Source organism: Apteryx rowi, unplaced genomic scaffold (genome assembly GCF_003343035.1).
Source record: "Apteryx rowi isolate R43461 unplaced genomic scaffold, aptRow1 scaffold_519, whole genome shotgun sequence".
NCBI classification, from domain to species: domain Eukaryota; kingdom Metazoa; phylum Chordata; class Aves; order Apterygiformes; family Apterygidae; genus Apteryx; species Apteryx rowi.
In genome coordinates this window covers 454950-478070 of record NW_020450782.1, presented here as the reverse complement: position 1 = coordinate 478070, position 23121 = coordinate 454950, and the positions used below count along the sequence as shown (strand labels likewise).

Here is a 23121-nt window from a genome sequence, read left to right as displayed (position 1 = left end):
CATTTGTATCTGATTTTGTAACTGACATATGTTAAAATGATCTTATCTTATGATAACCTCTCTGTCTACATTCAGTGCACTGTGAGCGAAGAAAGTATGCTTAATGTCACAGCACTGGTGTATCAGTCATGGCAATATCACTGGATTCAATAATAGTTTATCTGTTCCTCAGCTCATACACAATACTACTTGATTTACAGCATATCTGAACACCTTAGTGGCCGGTGATATTTGTTCCTTCCACTGAAAACAATAATGATTTTCTTTGCGGCTCGTAGTGCTGCAATCATCTGTTTACACTTCTGGAAATAGAGCTGTCCAAAATCAGCCATGGCAGCAACAAAAGGTGGCAGGGAGCTATTGTTCTGTGACGGCTTCTTCACATCTCCTGCGGCCACTATGCATGGCTTCTGCCACCTCTGGAACGGGGGATAAACTTAGGCCACATTCAACATAGGCCACAGCTTAGGCCAGGACTGTGCAAACCCCTCCTTGCTTCTCAGTTTGGTCATCTTATGCTATCTCCAATTGAGGCTGCCAGTGGTGCGGTAGCTTGCATTTCTACTTCTTAAAAACACAGTTTCTGGAGCAGGCAGTGTTCAGTTTGCTATATGTCTTTTTCAAGCTTTGTCCCACCAATGGTTCAAATGTGAAACACCAGAAATGGAATGTAATGATTCCATTGCTACTCTCTATCCTATCCACTTTTTTTTATCTAACCAAAAAGCCAGAATTTGATTCTACATAATTTGGTACCAGAAGCTACATTTAACTGACATTAGGATTGTGAAGTAAGCCAAAAAAGCTGAAAATTCCAAATTAGGCTTACACTCTGTTCTTAACCCACAGTGCCCTCGGCACAGGAGTCTCGGCTGAACAACTGGGGAGGTGAAGCACACTGTCGAGAGAAAGTGTAAGTCTGCCCCTTAAATTTGAATCTGTTAGCTTCTGTTGGTTTATTTTATAAAATCAGCCTTAAAACATCTTTTTATTTAATTGTCCCCTCCCTTCACCCCTCTTTGAACAAAGAAGAAGAACAAAAGTTCATAGGAAGATATAAAATATGTATTACTTTTATTCATGAGACTTGAAAGGGCTCCTTTGGAGCCATTTGAGTCTCTCCATCCCAGCCTATCCAGTAAATATACAGTTACATAGTTTCTTTAAATGTATTTTTTTATAAAAGTTAATTTCTGTCTATAGTCAATAACCTTTTCATAGGTTTATACATTAAAAGGCCAGAGGAAACACTGCTATCATCTACTCTGGCTTCCTGCATGATACAGGCTATAGTGCTCTGAGGATACACAACCCTGTATAGTCAGCTTGATAGACTGTAACTGATTAAAACAATCCATATTCAGTTTTATATTGTTCCACAGTACAGATTGTGACAATAGTAATATGGAAATGTTTATTAAAAACCTTATGAAAAAAGTTACGGCACATGAGCAGGAACTCAGATTTCAACTCAAACAAAATACTTTCACTTTGTTTTTTTCTGGATGCTAATAATTATAGGTCCTGGTATAGAACAATTGTTTAAAAAATAACATTTTCTTAAAACTATCTTTTACTTGTTTAAGTTCAAAACTAAACTCAGGAACATCACTAATTTATACTGAACTACTACTATAATTTGAAGCCAGCCAAATATGTATTTGGAAATCAGACTGAACACAATTGCTTCTACATCTTTTACCTAAAGCAAACTTTAATGATTGTGTTACAACCTACTGAAAATAGGAGTATATAATAGAAATGCTGACACAACCTTGCCTTGCATGACATAAACATGCCAATATAATATTTGTTTTTTCTCCCTCTCTCTGTATATAATATATATGCACTTTTAAGTAAAAGAAAATAGATTAAAGAATCAACTTATTATGTATTCATGTATCTATGATGTACCATATACCAAACACTAGACTTATCACACTTACCTTCCTGCATAATTAAAGTTAAGTTCTCCAAATACAAACATTTTTTTTTACCTTACCAAAGAACAACAGTCAACATGCTCAGCACTTCATTACTCTCAGGGAAACAGTTGCACAGAAAGTTAAAGCTGCCATGAAAAAGATTTTGAAATTGAAGTGAAATTTCCAAGTGAATAAGAAAACAGATAAGATGCTGTTCTGCCTTAAATATAATATAAAATTGGTTCTCCCACTGTAGAGGAAAACCAAACGCAGATTAAGTAGTAGTGTTAGCACTTTCCACCAATTATCCAAGGGACAAAATCAGAACAGTAACATGAATCATTTTGTTCTGTCTGTGGTAGAACATAAGTTATAGCAGTTTGCTGACAATAAAAATTTCTCCATGGATTAAAATATGCACGTATGTGTATGTGTGTTTGTGTGCATTTATAGATATGCAAACACACACACACACATACACACACATACATACATATATTAAAATATATGACAAACAGGCATAGAATTCTGAATTCACCAAATGAGCTGATTTGCAGTAAACATCCTATGTTACTTAATTATGAATTAATCTCTATTTTTAGCAACAACTGAATTGGATTTACTAAATAATGCTATGGGCTGATACTGGTGTACTTCTAACCTACAGTATGCAGTACCTCTACAAAACATCTCCAAAATGCCATCTGCATTGCATTATTTGCTGTAAAACTATATCTTCTTCTAATCTTCATTTTTGTTAGCCGTACATACGTATATCTGTTTATGCTCTAAGAATTAAGTTTGCAATGCTTTATAGCATGCCACATATGTTCATAAAATAAGTCCTCAAATCAATATAAAATCATGTAATTGAACAAAAAGGCATACTATTTTTCATGCTATGCTCAATATAAATATAAATTCAAGGCAGTCAAGCTATCATTTCATTACCAAAATAATAATAATCATAATATATATGTATATATACCTACACTCTCTAAAAAATGATCCAGCTATGCGGATTAAGAAATCAGTAAGAAACTGGTTGTATGTAGTATAAAAATCTTGTTTTATGTAAAAGCCAATACTGGCCGTTTCAAGTATCTTAACACTTTCCTATAACCTTTTCAATAATAACTCATTATTTGTAGAAATGATAATTTTATACTGAAAACTTTATTCAAGTTAAATAAAAATTCACTTCTACTGTAGTTCATTTTTAGAGTGTGCATGTATACATAGCAAAATACCCTTCTACAGATCTATCATAAATATTTTAGTTTCTGCCACTTCTTTTCTAAGAAAACAATTCAACATTCTTTCTTTAGGTTTTTGATAATACATATCAGGCCTTTCAAGAAATAAAACCCATCTTAATTGATTAGCAACACCAGATTCCCTTCAGTTTGTGCCAGTTTGCAAGTTAAAGGTCAAAGAGCAAAGACATAGGACAGTACACTTTAAGGAAATTCAGACAGTGAAGCTGTTCATAGAAGACAATGATGTTCAACTTGGTAATGACAGTCAACAGGTCAATAATCAAGTTCAAGGCAAGCTGTTCATTGTTTCGAAAGCTACTCCCCTCAAATCCTGGCTCTCATAAAAAGCCAGGTGTCTGACTCGTGGGGCGCACTCATTCTGACCATCTTTAGGAAGTTCACAGCCCAGTGACTGTAAAGCCTATCACTGCAAGAAGCAGCTCCTAAAATCAATAAAGAGGTCTGTCAGTTGCTGACTTTTCTCTAGGAAAAAAATATTGATACAAACCTGCTCTGCAGGTCACATGAAAATGACAATACTGCTGTTAGCACAAATTACACACAATGACAAAATGCTTTGGTGGTCCCTTGGCTCTGCCAGTGATATAATATTGGGCTAAACGCCAGAGATTTGCCTAACCCTTTGAGAACTATGGTGAACATGCAATGGGGTAAAACACTGAAGTATATTCATGCAATATCAGAGTCATCATTTTAGCTTTCCTTTGAAACTGTAACTCTACCTCTGTAGAGGCAAATTGAATTATCATGCAACATAGTTTAAAAGAGAAATTCAATATGCTTAAGATAAAAGGCTAAGCTATAAAACTGTAGCCAGTTCTGAAAAAATCTGTGGTAAGTGGTAGCAGCTATTAAAATAAGTTTGGTTCATTTAACCAGAAAGTAGCTGGTAAATATATTTTGCTTTCTATTTGTATGTTACAAATGCTTTTTTATGCAAGTCATAAAAACGCTCACTTGCAATCAGAGGAAATCTGTTTTAAAAACCTGATTTTCTTTTAAAACCTGTATTTCCCAAACACAATCCTGTAATTTAATGACAACAAAGATTAGCATCCACCAGACTCTGAAAACTGATGCAATAGTTCTCAAAGGGTTACACTGATATAATACCAGTGTCAAGTTTCTCTGTAGCATGACTGTTGCTTTAGTTCATTGAAATCCACTTCAGAGACGCACTGCTTTTTACCATGCTTTGGAATGAGTGCTCCTGACAGACCTGTGAAAGGCCTGGGGCAGTTGACTTGGTATAATTTGGGAAAGATTATGCAGGAAAACCAACCAAAAACCAAACAAACCAATAAAAAGGTTCCGCTTGAATATAGTAATGAATATAAATGAGTTTAAAACATTGAGGACATAGCCCAGAGCAGCTGTATAAAACACAAAACGAATGTATCATTAAGGCTGTTACTATATTGCAGATATTTTGGCCCCTTGTTTGTTGGAAAATGGCTGTCCGAACAGTCTGAAGTCCTGCATGTCATCCGGCTCTCCCACCTGACAAAACTGGAAGTAGGAGTATAGGACTTTATCCATAGCAGACAGAAAGCAATCCTCTTTGGAGACAAAGCTGTTTTGGGTCTTCTCACTTTCCTGAAAGTTCCACTGTGGGTTGTTGTGTTTTTCTAAAAAAATTTACTTTCAGCAAAAAAATTTTTTTCAAAGGGGAACAGGCCTTAAGGGACAAATGTAGAAACACTGGAGATTTTTTTTTTTTTCCTCTTCATTAGTTAATCCTGATAGTTTATCGGGTATTGAGCGTGCAGAGGAAAGGCCTAGAATCGAATGACAAAGAAAGACAAAGGACTGAAGAAACAGCAGATACTGTGTATCATGGAAGCTTCCCAGCCAAGCGAATCGCCACTCATGCGCAGGACAGGCAACCCCCGGGGTTTTAAAGATCAGCTTTGTTTCAGACTGACAGATGCCCGCTCCTAGCTAGGAAACTGCATAACAGCTCTCGTGTTGAATCTCAAGTTACCACAAACTCCTGGGAGGGAAAGAAAAAAACCCCAAAGCCCTACATCACACCCACTCTTGCATAGAGCGTTTGCAGTACAGTATGTGGCGGGGTGTTCCTTTCCTTTTGAACTGGAACACAGTGTAAACCAGGACAAGGAGGCACAAGGCCAGGATGCAGGGAATGACAATGGCTATGGCTTTCACAGTGCTGGCTGTGTTGTCCAGTTTGATAACAATGTCAACGTCATCTTGAGGGCTGTGTCGGTCTTTGTCTCGGTCTGTTGGTCCATCACAACCCATAAAATCCTTGAGGATGGATCTGGGGTAGCCAGGTTCCACCCTGAGCATCTGGTTATTGAACTTCCAGTACTCTTTTCCTTTGTAGAAATATGTGAAGCCTGAGGAAGAAAAGTGCAATTATTCATGGTCATATCAGGTCAGATCATGTCATATACAGTGACTGAATCCACTGGTATCAAATTATTTTGTAACAATGAGAGTCAAAAAATAGTCATGGGCCTTTCAAATCTTCTGGGCATATTCATTTCTTTCCTGTCTTTAGAAAATCTTAAAGCCTAAATTTCTTATTTGAATAAGCCGGGATTTTATTTTCCTCACTTATTACAAAAACAAAGAAATTCCAGAGGATACGAACTTGAACAGATCAGGGGCAAGATGATTTGTTCAAAAAAAAAAAAAAAAAAAAACAGCTAGAAAACCCAGCTAGAGCTGTAGAGCTCAAAAATCATCAGGGCCAGATCTTGCACTTTGAAGCATCCCAACCTCTTTGAATATAGGAAGCAAACTGCAACACTATGCTAGCCAGAAATGAGAACTGACCCTCTTCAGTGTCACTCAATCTATTGCCCTACTTCAGAAGAAGGAAATTAGATGAAATAACAGCAGCTTTGCCAAGAGAAAACAGGTGTACTCAGGTTCAAATTTTCTGCAGGGAGCTGGTACTTGATCATTCAGGTGCAATCCAACGTAATTACCAAATGTGCCTAAATGAAGAAAAACTGACTCCCTGCCAAAAACCTTTAGTACTTTGTTATACCTGCTGAAAAATGGCATTGATCTGGCAAGAAATAAACCTTCAGGATGGGTGAACTTCCTCCTACTGTTTATGAGCTGAATGCAAACAGCTGGATTTTTCCTTATCTTTGCTTTATAGACCTCAGCTTTTTTCCTGTAGTGCTAAAGGCCACTAAGAATATTAAAACAGATTAGGCACTATTTGTCATTTCAACAATGCTTCCCAAAAAGATCAGTAACTGGCTATGTGGAGACAATATTAATAATCACTATTCAAACAGCTGTTAGAGTCTCCAAAAAGGACTTGTTAGTGTATTTCTTTTCCAGCTCAAACTATGTACAAAAGTCTTCATAGCCTAGTGCTGCATGTTTCAGAATATTTAGAATATTTGAACATTCTTCTACATTAGCTATTTATGTAATTCTAATTGCCTTCCTAGCTACTGAATGGCCACTATTTTCCTTTCTTTAATCCCTTGCAGTTTTATTGGCAAAGAATGTGTCAGTGTATCTAGAAAAAGGTATAATACTAGTTGGGAAAAAAAGAAAAGAAACGCACTGAGTTATACTGAAACAGGAGTTAGGATGCTTGGTCACAAAATGCCTTCTATTCTGACTAGAACAAAACACATAGGACTATAATTCTTTAAATAAATGCAGTTTTAAAATGTTAGCATATAGAGAGTTCCTTAAAGAAACCTGTAGTTTAAATTAAAAATATTATCAAGTGGAAAATTTCAGTATTTGAGCCACAAGATACCCTATCTACATATTTCATATAACAAGATGTAGATAAGAAAGCACTGCACATACTGACCCTGAATAAGAACTCCAACTTTGGCAATTTGATATATCATGTCTGCAGCTATATTCTGATATGTATATATAGACTATATATACACATATATCTCTCACATAGCAATATCTCTGTTCTGCTATATATATATTTATAGACTACATATACAAATATATATACATCAGGTGTACATATAAATCACTTTAGTTAGTAACAATTGGTATTATACATTGAAACATCAAATGAAAAATATTAAAATTGAAGCAGTACAGGAACTACCAGCCCCTATAGATCCAGAATCTTCAGTCAAAACACATTTTTGCTTGGAAAACCCTGAAGGTAGTTTACACTTTCCCACCGTTTTGCTGAGGCGAGAACCAGGGTAACATGGCCAGTAGCAGCTGCAGGAGGGCAGCTACCAGCTGAAAGAATGGTGGTTATAAGAGGCTGAGTAGTTTTAGTGTTTCTCATTGCAGAAGGAGGTGATTTCAGTCGACCTTTGAAAGTGATTTCCTCTAAACCGCCTGACTTTGTCCTGCAGGTATCCAGAAATGCTGCTGCAGGCGGTTCCAGTGGAGCCTGTTCAGGGAGCTGCTGCTCACTTCTCCGAGGCGCTTGTGGCTGGGAGTAGCGCAAGCAGTGCCAAAACCCCAAACAGCGTGGAGGGGCTTACCAGTCACTAACGCATCAAACAGCAACTCACCCTAGGAATGGTAGCATGCCTGAGGCAAAAAAGCTCAATGGGCTAATCACACAGACAACCTTTTCTCTTTCTTCTCCCTAAAATTGCCCTGCTGTCCCCTCACTTCAGCAGAATTTTTGGGTGGGGATGAGACTTTCTAAGCTGCTCTCAAGGCAGAAAGACACCTGTGAACTGGAGATATCCATGTCACCTCAGACTGCACAAAGCAACAGAAAGGAAATTTCTTCTTTGCTGCCTCCTAAGAGCTCCTGCCAGAGTGCTAGAAACCAGACTACATCGCGGAAAGTTTCCAAGTTTCCGAGACTGAGTTTCCAAGGTGTTATGTGTGTCTTACTCAGCTTCTGGGACACCGAACGAGTCAGGATGCTGGCAATAGGAGCAAATTGTTTTTTCTCATCTTTCCTTAGCCTCTTACTTATCCAAATGTTTGTGGGTAGTGAAAGAAACCCATATCATCTATGAGCAGGCTTCATGCAGGTGTTAATTTGCATGGTTTACAAAATAAAAAGGCAAGGGAAGAAAAAAAGTATTCTTTAAAATGATTTAGTTTAACTGGAAGACATGCTTTTAAATGGTCTCCTGCAAAGCTATGCAGTAAAACTTCATGTCAGCTCTGTTTCTGCCCAAAGAAAGGAAAATGGTTTGAGGCAAAATACAACCAAATTCTTTCCAAGTAAGCTGTGGTACTTGTTTGTATCTACTTCTGTTTCTTTCTCTCCCCATACAAACAGCAGTGGAGATGTGAACTGTTTCTTAAGACAGGTCTATTTTCATGATTCCAAGGGAAATGTCTTAGTGTTCTTCCTGGGAACATTATAGTGTCATTCTCAGTCCTCCTTTCTGCCCCCGGGGCCCTGGTAGCTCCCTGAGAGGCCCGGCAGTGCCCTCCTTTCCTTCCACCTCCTCCCTGATCTGATATCAAGGTTTACCACCCTCCTCATTTGAAGACTCTTAGAAAGACTGTTAAAGTTAGTGGGGAAAAAAGAAAAAAGAGGAGAAATGGGTTCAATATAACCAAGTCTTTTCTGCCTTAGGAACAAGTGTTCCCTTCCTGCAGTAGTTTCAGACCCGCTGGTCTGAGCATTAGTAAGATAATTTTCATGGGTAATGAGAGATACAGGTACCTGAGCTCAGTACTGACACCTTATTATGAGGAATCCAATCAAGACAAGAAAATAAATTTTATATATATATATATATATATATATATGTCAAATATTGTTTGAATGTAAGTCTTCAGAAATGTGCCTAAAAAACAATGAAGGAAAGATAGCAGAGGTTATATCCATTATGTATATGTGTGTAAACATAATGTTTTTTCTCCCTTCCACAAATATGTGCATATTTATAAACAACAGTCAGCTATTGAGTGTGATATATGCAGAACGACATCTTGCCTGACCTATTTTCCTGTTAACAACAAAACAAAACAAACCAAAAATAACACCAAAAAACCCACACTCTAGCCAAAATGCCAGAATCCAGAGAGRGCTTCTGCTTCGGGATGAAAAAGGTACAAAGCAAGGAAATAATTAAACATTTTTCTGAAAAAAATACACATGCATGCTAAATTAGTTAATTGAGTTAGAGGTTGAAACAGGAGATTATTCAAGGTCTATACAATGAAATAAGGCTTTTTTATCTACCTATTAAACAGAAATTAAAATAATATGGCAATATATATGTGTGCTGTCTGTGAGGCGAGTGCAACAAACCCCAAACCTACTAATAAATCAGTCGTACGTGCCATACAAAATTCTTCCAAAAATTAAAAGTGGTGGCAATTTCATATGTTCATCTGCATCAAGGGGAGCTAAACTCTGTGCAACTGAGGGCTCTGCTGGTAGCCTGCCAGCAGCCCTGGGTAGTATTTAATTCACCTAAAAGAGAGGAGTTTGGGTTACTCTCATTCGTTTGGAGGTGTGGCCTGCCGAGATCCTAGGCTGCTGTGTGTGATGATCCATCTTGGTCCAGAAAATATAACTGCATGCTAAAATCCCTGTGATCTGCATTTCTGCATCATGGATTTATGGCATCTTTGGTTTACATAGATTCTCAAGGATATTTCTGCTTAGATAATCAAACGTCTTGCTTCCCTGTTCTAGTAGTTGAGAAGGAAGATAATAGCTTCAAAGCTGCATTAACAGCCAACACCTTGGCAATTCAAATAGAGATACACTCTGGGTAGGGAGCTTGTTTTAAGAAGGACTGCAATCCAACAGAGAACAAAAATAATGAGGAAAATTAAGAAAAAAAAACAATGTAAATTAAGGTTTATTATACTAAATCTCAAAGATTATGTCCTTCTTTGTGTTAAATGGTACAGCCAAACAAACATTTCCATATTCGCAACTGTGAACTCTACAGCAGGAAATATTTCCTCTGTTCATAAAACAAGAATTCATCCACTGCTTAACCTCATCCCTATACTGCTCTATCTTACATAAAGGGTGTTTGCAAATCATTAAAACTGGAATGTGTTTGCATACCATTTTCTTTGTGGACAAAGGCTCCTTGAGGAGATTCTGGGATACCTTTCCAGATTGTGATTGGTTTGGGATAACCAGGGTCCATGGATCTCATTTCTTCACTGTACCTCCAGTACCTGATGTTTTTTTAAGACAAAAAATAAGAAAAAGCATTTTTAACATAGCAGATGAGTAAACTACATTTTTTTCCTTCTAACATTAGCTACATGCAGTGGTCACAAATGGCAATACTTGACTTCTTTCCCTTGGAGAGACTACCAGATAACAGATAAATTAAATCTATATCCTGACTGAACAACTCTTTCATGTAAGCACAAAGAAGATCAAAGATTTTTCCACTTTGACAACTAAACTAGCATTCATCTTAGTTATAATCAGAGCTATTCTGATTCCTAAGGCTTCTGCACAGCAACACAGAGACACAATATATGCAGAAAAGGTATACAAATGTTTTAGCTAACATTTTAATCACAAAAATAACAATAAATTCAAGTCAAAATACTCTCAGACACTTAACTTGATTCCTTATGTTTATGCATTACAGTAGCCTTTCATTTCATTATCATTAAACAGGTATGATGTAATACAAAATTCTTCTGTGCTTTTGTGCCTCTTTACCAGCCAGCCCTTCTCCAGTTTAAAAAGCCTCAACATGCAAATTCTAGGCAACCTGAACTTGTGAGAATTATAAATAAATAACTGACTTTATTTACATTTACAGCAAATATTAATACTTTCTTTGTGTGCTTATGCAGCTGGCTAAACTGCTGTGCGTACCTTGTTATAAGCTGTGTGGTTCCTAATATTATCATACTATATCTCTGTATGTATACTGATATAATATATTTGGGCTGGTCATTTCATATTTTGATTGGCTCCACTAATTTAGTGGATAATTTTTAATTACTTATTTTATGTTTACTCTGATTAAAATAAATAAGCATTAATGTTTGCTGCATGATCTCCATTTCTGAATAGCTGCTCCCTAATATTGAATAGTTGCTGCTTATGAGAAAAATCAAATATATCCACCTGTGAACTGTTAGAACAACCGCTTTTGTGCATTCTTGTGGCTGTTAAGGAAATACAGTGATATTCTATATATGCTCACTGTGGTACAGGGTTTGTAAATGTTTGTGAACACTGTACTTATGAAGCAAATTTGCTTCAGAGAAGTTTAATAAAATGTAATGGAGAGAAACTTCCTATACATATTTTTGAGAGGTCATATATAGCATTATTATTCCATTTTGTAGAATGATTTTAAGAAAACCTTTAGAACAGACTCTATTAATAAAGAAGTGCAAAGTTTTCTTGGAGAATTGTCTTTAGAACTCAATTTTACATATGTGAAAAATCGTCTAAAAAACCAGCCACTCTCCATTTCAATACATGAAGAGATTGAGAATTTATCACTTTCATTGAGAATGTGGCCACTGCTAAGAACTTGACCCTATTTCTGATTTGAATTTGTTTGACTCCAGCTTCTAGACATCCTTGTTATGATCATTCCTGATATACTAAAGAGTCCTTAAGTGGATGATATTTTGTCCCTGTGAAGGTACTTGGACACTCTAATCAAGTCACCTCTTGATCTCCTTTTTGAAAAACTAAATGGACTAAACTCCTCCATATCTCTCCCTGTGAGGCATTTCTCTGGCTTTCAACTGCCAGTGAAAGTAAAAGGTGTCAGATTTCAAGTGGCTTAAGAGTTGGTAGTAAGTGACATTAAAAAATACTTGCTTTTTTTTTTCTTTCATATGCATAAATTATTTTTATAGCCTGATTTATTAATCTAGTTACATATGCACTGGTCATCCAAGCCATGTTCCTCATTCTGAAATGGAACATCTTTCAGAATTTATATGGAGAAAAAAAGCAACATATAGAAATAGTAAACAAACTTCTGAAATCAGTATTATCACAGCTAGTCCTTCCACATCTTTTGACTCTCCATTTCTTCAGTCTTAGTTTGTATTTTCTCTTTTCACATTTGCCTGTTCTCTCTGTTTCTCTCTCTGTTTATTCTTACTCTTTTCTGAGCTTAATATTCTATTTCCTATTTTCTAACTGCAACTCCATTTCTTTTTCCTCAGCTATCTTACTTTTCCCTCCAGCCCTCTTTACCAGCACCCGCTGTTTTTTCCTTTATACTTCCTCTCCTCATTTTCCCTTCCTCTACTCCAAATTTTTCACATTTCTTGAGATCCTTCTTTTTACTAACGTCTGTATTTTCCACTAGTGTATGCACTGGAAATAGGCAGTCCTATAGGACTTTCAAAAATATATTTTGTCTTTAATTACCAGTGTATTTGGGGACACACCCAGTGTGCACTCAAAAGCTTTGAAATTGTGTTTTCTGCATTGATGAGAAGCCCTAGTATGTAAGGACTAACCAGGACACCATCTCTTTGCAATCTGTGCTGGGATAATGAGCATGTCTAGAGGGTAAGGAAAAGCCTGGACCCAGTTCTCCTCAGCATGCCACATGTTCTCAAGCAGACTTCCCAATGATGATTTGCGTGCTTTGAGCTTTACCCATTATATGAACTATACGACATACCAGAGACTGATAAGTTAATAGAGGTAAAATAAATGAAAATGTACGCTGTGGCTTTGGAGAAAGATAATTTGGAAAATATTTGCTAAAATGTGTTCTTTCCTGTATCTAATCCTGTTTACTTAGCAATACTCTGAACCACTGGATGACTAAGTTTTCTGGAAAAGAAAAAGATGCTAATTTAAGCTCTAAAGAGCACCCCCCCCAAGAAAAAAAAAAAAAGAAAAGAAAAAGTTGCTTATGCCAGACAGGGGCACGAACAAGGCCATGTGTCAAGAAGTGCAGCAAGCCTGTCATCATCTTGTCCTAAGCTACTGAATTCTGGTAAGAGAAAAATGATAGAGTGCAAAATGTTTTCTCTGTGGTCTTCTGTCTCCTCTTTTGTTTTTATACAGTTATTGGGAAAAACTAGTGTTTAAATGGATCATTTCAAATGTTAATAATAAGGTACATGGGTTGCTTTAGACATATGATTATTAGAATATCATTTATTTTTGGACTTTAAAATCATTTTATTGTGATTATTCATTTTATAGATGATATTTGAAACCTTGTATTGTTTTGCTCTAACTACTTCTTATTTATACCACTGTTCTAGGATATTTAACTATGTCTAGATTCTGCCCTGGAGCTCTTTTACTAYAGTTAATACAAAATAAGTCCTTGAGTTATATAAGGAGAAACACACTTTCCTATTTTGACACTGGCATAATTTTTTGATTCCCTTTCTTTGCTACCTTCTGCCACTCAGAAGTTACATTTATATTATACCTTCTCAGGAAAAAATGCACCCCTATAGTAGACTTACACAAACAACTAAAACAAGCAGTAAAATTCAACTCTAACTCTACATTAACAGCAAACTGTGATGTAAACAATATTCATGAGAAGTTTAGTGGTATTATTCCCACTGGTGGTCAGTATACTGTAATAGAACAATTATCTCTGTAAGGTTCATGTTCTTCGATCTTCTTACATACTGCATTGCATTTATGTCCTTCTGAGTTTCATTATGCTTGTTAGCTCTAAGTAGCAACTTCTCTATCAATAGACATTTTCTCTGATAGTTYTTCTTGTTTTCTGTTATTGCCACTATTATTTTAGGACAGCTTTGGCTATAAGTAATTGTCTGTGCATGGAAATACAGGACACTGCTGAATCAAGCCTAAGGAAAGTACAGGTCCCATAATATTCATACTGTACATATTTTCCCAGGAACATGAAGGTGAAAAATTATTATTGGGGAATGAACTTATGAAAAAAAATCTTCTCAACCACAGGAAGCAAATTTTACAACTGGCAACAATGGAGACCGATTGCTTGAAATGATACCTAGCTTTCAAACACCACAATTTTTTTACTTAGTTATCTACTTTCCTCACCAAGAGTGTTGGAGAAATTTTTTAAAAAGCTACAATACTAAAACTGGTTGTGGCGATCTGTAATGCATTCTTACAGTACTGTTAAAAAATAATCAACAGTAGTGTGTTAAGTATAGTCTATTAAATTCATTATTAAGAGATCTAAGAATACTTTTAGTGTCTCAGACTCCTAAGTACAGTAAAAACAGTAGTAATCATACTTCTCATAATACTAATAGAAATATTACAATAATAAAGAATAATTTGTCTCTGAGCACTCAGAATTTGCACAATCATTCATCAATCAACAAATATAATAACATCCTGAATACCTGTACAATCCTCGCAGGGCTTCATAAACCAATGAATTCTCTTGACATCTCTATAAAGCAGACAAATATTCTTTCCCTCATTTTTACAGATGGGGAAACGAAGACACAGAGACACTAAGTGACTACTACAAGTCTTTTTCAGGGTTGGAACAGAACTCAGATTTTACCATTTTTCTTCCATGCTTTATTAATCATACAGATAAGTGTCCCTTCTGAAGGGAACTGTACACTTTATTTAAAAATAATTCCTAGGGATCAGATTGTAAACCGCTCAAATAGTTCTCTAGCTTCCTGTTTTAGATACCATTTCCCTTTCAGACCTCATTCTAAACAGTAGCAGAAAAGCCATTTCCATTGACCTTAAAAAGGTTTGGATCATGCTTTGCCTGCTTATGTGCTAGGGTTTAGAAATGAGGATAAAAAGGAAAAGACAAGACTGTACATAAGACTGAAGACCAGGGATCTACTCAAATAAAATGAAAGTGTAAGATAACTACATTACTTTGAATACTTAAGTTTAAAAACTGTTGCTTGCCTGTCGACTCCTGAGTTATAACCTTTCCACTAAAAAGGGACACCTCATTTCAGTATATTTGCACAAATACAATATATGTTATAAGAAATGTGAAAACAGGAATATGGCCGTCTACGCAGGAGGAAATAATTACATTCACAGAAAACACTGAGATGTTTAAATGGATTGACTTCTTCTTTTCCAAAATAGAGAAAATGATTCACGTGCTTTTGTTGATATCCACCAAATTGCTTCCAGAATTCCTATACCAACCTATCTCCTTTGAAGAAGTAGGTTTTCCCAACGTCCTCCCACCAAATTGCTGAATCAATACCATGGGAAGGAATTCCGCTTCCAAGTGTTATCAAATCATGAGGATACCCTGGCTGGAGAGTAGTGTCCTTGAAGACCCAGAACTTGTTACCTGTACAAAAGCATATATACACATACACGTGTGTGTTAGTCTTCAGAACTCTCAGTATTAAAATTAGAAATAAAGAAATAAGAAAGACTCCCAGAGGGAGTCTGATTCTGCTAATCACATCAAAATGAAAAATGTCCTATTACTGCAGAGAATGCAAAATAAAGTGAAATATCTCTCACATATACCTTGCATTTATAAAGCACCTTTCATTCAATAGGACCACAGAGTATTTTCATACCACCCATATAGGGATCAAACCCAGAGTGAAGAATGAAGTCATCTCAAGGAGGTCTGTGGATGGTAATGCAATCCATTTATAGCAATGCTACATAACAGATTTACTTTTCACAGAGGAAGAAAAGTGAATTTAAGATATAATGGAGTAACATAAATAAAAAAGTGGAAATTCCTATCCTCATGCAGACTATATACTCTTATTACTCTGTACTCTCATTCTCCTGAAGAAGTTAAATTACTTACACAGGATGTACAAGTTCATTCTGAAAATATTGTAGAACTTAAAATATTTTTTTCATATCACTTTTTTCCTTGAGTGTGGCCTAAACACAGTAAACTGAGGTTTTAAAGAACCGCAGGTGAAAACCTTATGCTAATCCTTAATGGTGGAGTTGCCTTTAGTACCAGTGGAAATAAGATTTAACCTTTGGGTATGGGTGGGGGATCATTCAAAAGCACCTATTTGTCTTAGCACATGCTGATAATACAAGGTAGTTGTGTGACCTTAGCTGGGTGCAAATGTCTACACAAACCTCAGATTACCTAAACTGTCTTAGATACCAATGGTAGCTCCGTGCATCCTGCACAACAATGCTCAGTGACTGAATCCCTACTTTTGCAGTTACATTCAGCCTAGCTGAACATATTTTCTATATAGGGGTATGTATGCCTACATGCATAGCAGCAATTGCACCAGTGTTTTTGTAGCATAGCCTTCCCTGTACCTGCTTTTCGTAAGGATGTTTCCTGTGCTCTCTTTCATGACAGGACAGTTTACCTCACCAGCCCACAACTCCAGTTTCCCCTGTTTAGTTTGCTCTAGCTTCCTAGCCAGCCTCTTCTTCCTCACTGAACACTTCCACGGATAATCTCACCTGGCTCCTTATCTCTTATTAAGCATTTCATCTCTTTCCCCCAGTCATTCTGTTTTCCTTCGGACTCCTTTCTTGTTCTCTCCCAGGGTCTTTTCAACATTTTGTGTATGCTCCCCTATATTCCTGCAACTATCTATCATCTCCTTCATTTTATGTTTTTGTTTCCTTCTAATATTTCTTCAAAATGCACTTCTACCTGATTCTCTTCAGGAAAGACTTCTCTCTTAAATACAGTCAGCTTCAACTGAAAAAAAGGCAACAGAGATCCTCATATGTCTCCTAGAATTAGAGAAAGGGGAGCATAATTTGTACCTTAGTACTTCTCTGAAGACCTTGGTTTGAGGTTGCCTTCTCTGCGTTATGTCATCTAGACCACAGTGATGTTCTTTCTAACCTAGACTATAAGCTCCAATGTATAGGAACCATGTGTTTATCTTCTCTTCAAAGCACTATCTTCATCTATGTTTCTAAAGAGCATTGCTATTGTTAGTAGTAATAACACTGCAAAGGAAGATAGTGTTACATCACAGGAAGGTCTAAAGAAGGTCAGTGAACAAATATATATATATATATATACAAGGCCTACTGGATCTTGCATTTTGGTCCATCCAGTGTTATTTATGATATGATAGTTAAAATAGTAGTGGAAAAGTTTGAAACTGTATTTGCTCGAACGTGCTTAGACAGAGATCCTAATACTGTATGAGGGAGAAAATCATGGCTGTTCATGTTGGTCACTGTATTTAAATGTAAGGCTAAGCAGGCTGTTATACGCACACACTTAGGAGGATAAGGCACTGTGTTGTATAAATATTTTATAAGAAAATGTAGTTTCACCCAAAGGTCTAGGATCAGATGTATGCCAGAGTCACCAGGATGGAAAATCCAGAGAGCTGTTTTGCTGTTAGTTTTATATTTTAGCTATCCCTCAGAGGTACTAAACATTTTTTGAAGGAATTTGTTTTTTTCTTTTAATCTCCCTGTTTGTACTATAGCAATTTAAAGCATGCTTTTGTTTTATCATAATTTTAATTAGGTGAGGGGATATAGTTTCAATCCCTCCCATGCTGGGTTTCCAGAGCAAATCTTATCAGCTGCTTTGCAGCTGCTTGTCACCCACTTCCAAACATAGACTCTACAATTTGCTTGACAGATCCATCTTCTCCCCCCTGGCCAGTTGAAGGGAGAAAAGGTTCAAAGAACGTGTATGTAGAGAGTCATTTGAAATAGTGAAAATAAAAGGGACATGGATCCATGAAAGGCAGTCATGAAAAATTAAGGTCTGTGCTGACCTTGGATCAAGGCCAGCGCTAACCTGACTTTCACCTTTACTGTGATTCCCTACAAAATTCACTTATAAGGTCTGATCATTGCCAGGGTCTTCATTTTCAGTCTTTCTTTGTTCCTCCTCTCACATGGCTTATCCTTCTGCTGATTCACATGACCAGGGACAGAATGCTTCAGACGGTAATGGCAGTTTCAAATGCAATGATAAGAGAAGGAATCATGAGTTTTGGACCTTACTAGTTGGTACTTATGGTGTGAACAACAGATGGCATCCAGTGAATGATACTGAGCCAGCTCATTTCTGTTTCAGAAGATCATTCAAAATGACAGCTGTTGCACAGCACTGAGAGGCATATGCTGTGATGTATGTAATACCATTACCTTTTTATGTGCCTCGCAAGGAATAAAAGCAAAGGCAATTGTTAAGAATTGATCATTATCAGCCATACCCAATGAGTCAAATTCTGCTATTAACAAGATCAGGTCATACCAAAATAAACAGGAGATGAGCACGCAACATTATAAGTGACAGCATCACTGAGCCAGGTATTCGTTACATATGCAGACACAGTGCATATGTACTAGGGGCACACAGGAAAAGAAGGTGTAGATGTGGGAGCCCAAGACTGAAGTGAGAAGCTAAATCCTTCTTAACACAGTTTCTTACTGTAAAGCAAATTCTTTTTCAGGTAAACAGAGAAAAGCAAATTTATCTGCATTTTATTGAGACAGTAGGGCATTGAGAGCTTTAACATATGTAGGCAAGACTTCTTTGATTCTAAATAGAGGAAAGTGTATTAAACACTTGCATTTGAAGATATGTTTAGTCTGCTACAACTATGTTGATTTTTAATGGGAAGGACTGTATATAAAAATTCCAAATGTTCCATCTGGCTGCCAGTTTTTACTTTGGGGTTTTTTGTTTGTTTGTTTTTTCAGTTTAGCTTCTGTTCCTCAGCTGGAGGGAAGCGAGTGGCTGTTGATCAGAGAAGGGTTTCAGAAAATTCTCAGCAAGAATGAGAAGCTTTCAGACTCAGAAACAAATATTAGGAGGAGTTGAAGCTGCAAATCAGTTTTAAATGCATGTATCTTAAAAGCTATGGAAAAGGATGGTTAAGTCAGTATGCTTTCATTTAGCTCATAATCCACTTCCACTAGTAAGTTATTAGTCAATCAATATAATTCATTAATTGTGATTATAATGAAAATAAGGAAAGAATATATGACAACACTAGAATAATAATAGCTTGATCCTTCTTATAGATACCTAATGCTTGTTCAGAGTCCTAACCTATGTCCTCAGCAGCAATAAGCACTGTGTTTATTTGAAAAAGTTGTTTTTAAGGTCTGGTTAGTAGATTTGTTATTCTCACAGAGCTTAGTAAAGCTCCATGTTTCATGAAGTCTGGCCAACCTCCAGAGTGTTTCATCTCTCTGCATTTATTCCCGATGTAAGATCTAATATAACAACAAGCAGAATGGTAAAGTCACAAGCTGAGAATGAAGCAAGTGGTAAAAAAGTCAGAATGTCTTACTTTTTGCAAGAGTGCTTTGTTAAATATCATCACTGTAGGGAAACAATCAAGAAGGATGAACTGTGACTGCAAGTATTTGAAGACTCTCAATTTCTACCATTGACATTCTAAAAATTTGCTAGAAATAAAGGATATCAGTATTGTGTATATATGCTTCTCTTAAAATATTGAATATTTAATTCCAGATAGTGTTCAGACTATGTAATTACGTACTGACTATTACAAACAATTATGCAGTCTTTATCATCTATAGTTCCTCCTTTATATATTCAAAATGCTGAATAGTTGTGCTCCTAGGTTGTCAGCAACCAAGTTTTTTGTTCATGTCACATAATTATGTGTGTGTTGTACAGGACCTGTGCTGGATATAGCATAGCAAATAGTACAGTAAGATCTAATCACTGTGGGTTTTATAGTGATGAGCCAAACTTTCAAAACTTCTAGGCACCATATTCATTTGAAACCAGTTAGATTTCTAATATCTCATTTTGGAGTTTTTTTTTCTCCTGTTGTTCTCATTCTTAACTTTGGACTTTCAAGCCAGGGTCAAGTCTCTTCATGCTAGTGTTCCTAAATTATTATTCATGCTTCTTTTTTTCTCATTCTCCCCCTCCTACATCTTAACTCTGTCAGTTTTCTGCTCCATGATCTGACACTACAGTAAATCTATTTTTCAAAATAAAACTGTTAGGCAGTGGGATAAGTGCGGCTGAAAGTTATGATGGTGGCACTGGTAGTATGAGTTTTACAGCAGCTTTTCTATTGCTACATTTGGTTTGCCATAACATTCAACAGCGCAGATGGCTTGACAATTTCATTTTTAGCACCATGTAAATTCCCACAGGTACACAGAATAATTTTTACTTTTCACATTTCCTCATTAAAAAAAAACACTGTTTATCATTCTGGTGCCATCTTCTTATTATCACTTAGCATGGACACCAGTAGTGAATAATAACAAGAACGTAAACATCGGTTTTTTGAAGCAGCCATCCACCAGATTGCTGTGTACTTTATGAGCATCATGAGGCACAAGGAGGCAGGTATCTCAAGCCACCCAAAATGCGCAAGTATCACTTTTTCACCTCGTACTACAAGCATGCTACTGAATTTTTACAATTGTTTTTCCTTGTATAAATAAATATTACTGCAAAAAAAGGATATGGAACTAGTTAAAATGGTACAACAAAACAAAAAAATCAAACCCGAAGAAATTTCAAAACTGAAGAAGAGATTTGATCCAACAGTCTTGAATGTGACTGAACTTGACTGAGCAAAGGCAACTAACATATGATGTATGATCTCAGAGGCTCCTCAGGTATTCACAGGAAATAGTTCTGAATAGGTATAAATGTACTGACAGAAAGGTTTTATTAGCATAAGTTAGGGATAACTACATTTCTCATATGTAGCAAAAACATCAGCTATGAAGATTGTTTCAAAGGAACATAAATAAATACTCCATCCTGAGCTGCCATCACAGATCATTTGCATATGGCCTATATTTTATAACACAGCTCCTCTTTACAAAATGTTAGTTTTAAATATTTTTATACTTGCGCTATTTTATATTTCTACTACTGTAGAACAGAACTTTACTAATACCACGAATCCAACTGTACACATGGAGGGAAGAAAAACCTAGCACTAACAATAATAAAAAAGTAGTAAAGATCTAAACTTGATTTCTCATTTAAATAACTATTTCAAACTTTAGGTTTACTGTCTCGAAAGGCAATGATTGAAACAAATCAAATATAGCATAGATTGCTGAGAAGAAATAAGATTTGTGTATTTCTAAAGACATAAATAGAATATTTCTATCTAGGATGGTTCACAAGATCTATCCTGACTGCATCTTAAAAATCATCTGGTCTGAAATCAGAGAGCATAAATTAGGGGTGAGGAGAAGGGAAAAGACCATAAAATTTTCCGACTTCCAAGAACACGGCCCTGCCCCTTCTGTTTGCTTTAATTAATCCTGGTTACTTAATTTCACAGGTAGAAAATATAAAAGTTTCACTCAGCTCACCCTGCTGTTTTCGTATTTGTAATTTACAGACCATTGAATCAACCTGTTCCTGTAAAGACTAACAGGAGTCAGCCAGCAGTAGATGAAGAGTTGAATAATGACAAAACATATATCTTGGGATCACTGAGAAGGAAAAGAAAGTAAGTGTAAGGACCAAGCTTGATCGTTTCTGTCTGAAGCTCAGGTAGTGGATCCCAGAATTATAGAGGCATGCGCAGGATTTTCCCTTTGCCTTCTGTTGCAAAGAAGAGCAAAGGAATATCTACAGAATGATCTCTCTGTTCTTGCATGACCCAGGGACCCAAAGATCAAGCAGAGGGATCAGGATTTGGAGGTAATTTGATCATGATTCCAGATCTTATCAAATTCCCAAAGTTTATGACATTAAGTTTATTTTATGGCAGCAGAAGTAAAAGCCTATGTTGTTCTGATGTCATATATTCTATGGAATGTAATTTTCCTTAAGATTCACAGAAAAACTACAATTTCTCTATTAGTGGAACATAACGTTCATCTTCATTATACTACTATGTAATGTTTCTGCATGTTATTAAACATTTAGCATTTAGCATTCCCAAGATGATAACATTTCCATAGTGAATGAAATATGACTTCTATCTCCCTTTTAATGATTCTGCTTGTAAAAGTGAATTTATTTTTGATATAACAACTTTAAAAACACTTTTTCTACCGTTTTGTAATGAGTTAACAAATGAGTCACTCACAACACAAATACATAGCTGAATATTTTTACAAATATCTATTCAATTTCTCCTTTATCCCCCAAAATACTATCTACAAAATATATTTTACACGGTTTTCACTCCAGTGAAGAGATTTCATTGCTAAATGGGTATTTATTTAACACSCAGGATAATTTTCTCATTAAATCTAAATTAGATTCATTTTAAGAACTTTAATTTTAAAGAACAGCTGATGCCTGGAGTGAAACTTTGAAAAGAATGATTAGCAACAATTCAATCCACATAACGTTTTTTTCTAGAGTTTATGCTTCTTTAAAATAGTAAAAATACTACTGAAAATATAAAACACATTTCCATAAAAAAGATATTTATTAACAATTCATTTCTCACCTGAAATTCCTAACATCACAACTTCCAGGTGAAATAATTACAATGTGTTAGAGGTTAGATACATCCTGCACAGATGTCATTTAAATACATAAAAATATCACGTGTAACAAGGGATAAAAGCAAAGAGAACCATAAGAAAATATATTCATTCATTCTCGATTCCTAATCCAGCTCACCTATGATCCACCTATAAAATTTTTTGAAAATGATTTCACAGTAGATAACTGCATTGTGATGTCTCTTATTTATACTTCTAAATTTTTACAAAATAGATCAAATAGTCTAATACTCTGAAGTATAATCATAAATTAAAACTGTAGCTACCAAGATGAGAAAACATGTACTCTTCACTTACCTAACAATTTGCAACAGGATTTACAAATCATTAGTAAAAATAAATATGTTCCAAAAAAAGAAATGTGTAAATATGTATCTATATAGTGGGACATCATCACAGCTGAAAGTATTACCCAAAGTCTTCCTTTTAGTAAAAAAAACCTTAGTCTTTCTTACCTTTAAAGAAAACAAAATTCCCCTCACTGTTTTCATAAACTGCATCAATGCTCGGAGGCAGTCCCCTCCAGAAGTAGGTAATCTGCATGGGGTATCCATCCATCACCCTGTTGTTTCTCACGCGCCAAAACCATTGATCCTGGAAACCAAACATATGAGCCTCT

At 36.0% G+C, this 23121-nt stretch overlaps 1 protein-coding gene across 1 annotated transcript in view; it reads right to left on the bottom strand.

The window, feature by feature from the left end:
• Positions 1-1397: 1397 nt before the first annotated feature.
• MMP16 (matrix metallopeptidase 16) overlaps positions 1398-23121 on the bottom strand; it is a 190028-nt gene continuing 168304 nt past the window's right edge. Inside the window, exons 7-10 of the mRNA XM_026080386.1 lie at positions 22958-23096; positions 15234-15384; positions 10194-10309; positions 1398-5568 (exon numbers count right to left, since the gene is read on the bottom strand). Of these exons, the coding sequence (XP_025936171.1) occupies positions 5234-5568; positions 10194-10309; positions 15234-15384; positions 22958-23096 (741 nt within the window). The 3' untranslated portion in view covers positions 1398-5233. The remainder of the gene's footprint in view (positions 5569-10193; positions 10310-15233; positions 15385-22957; positions 23097-23121) is intronic.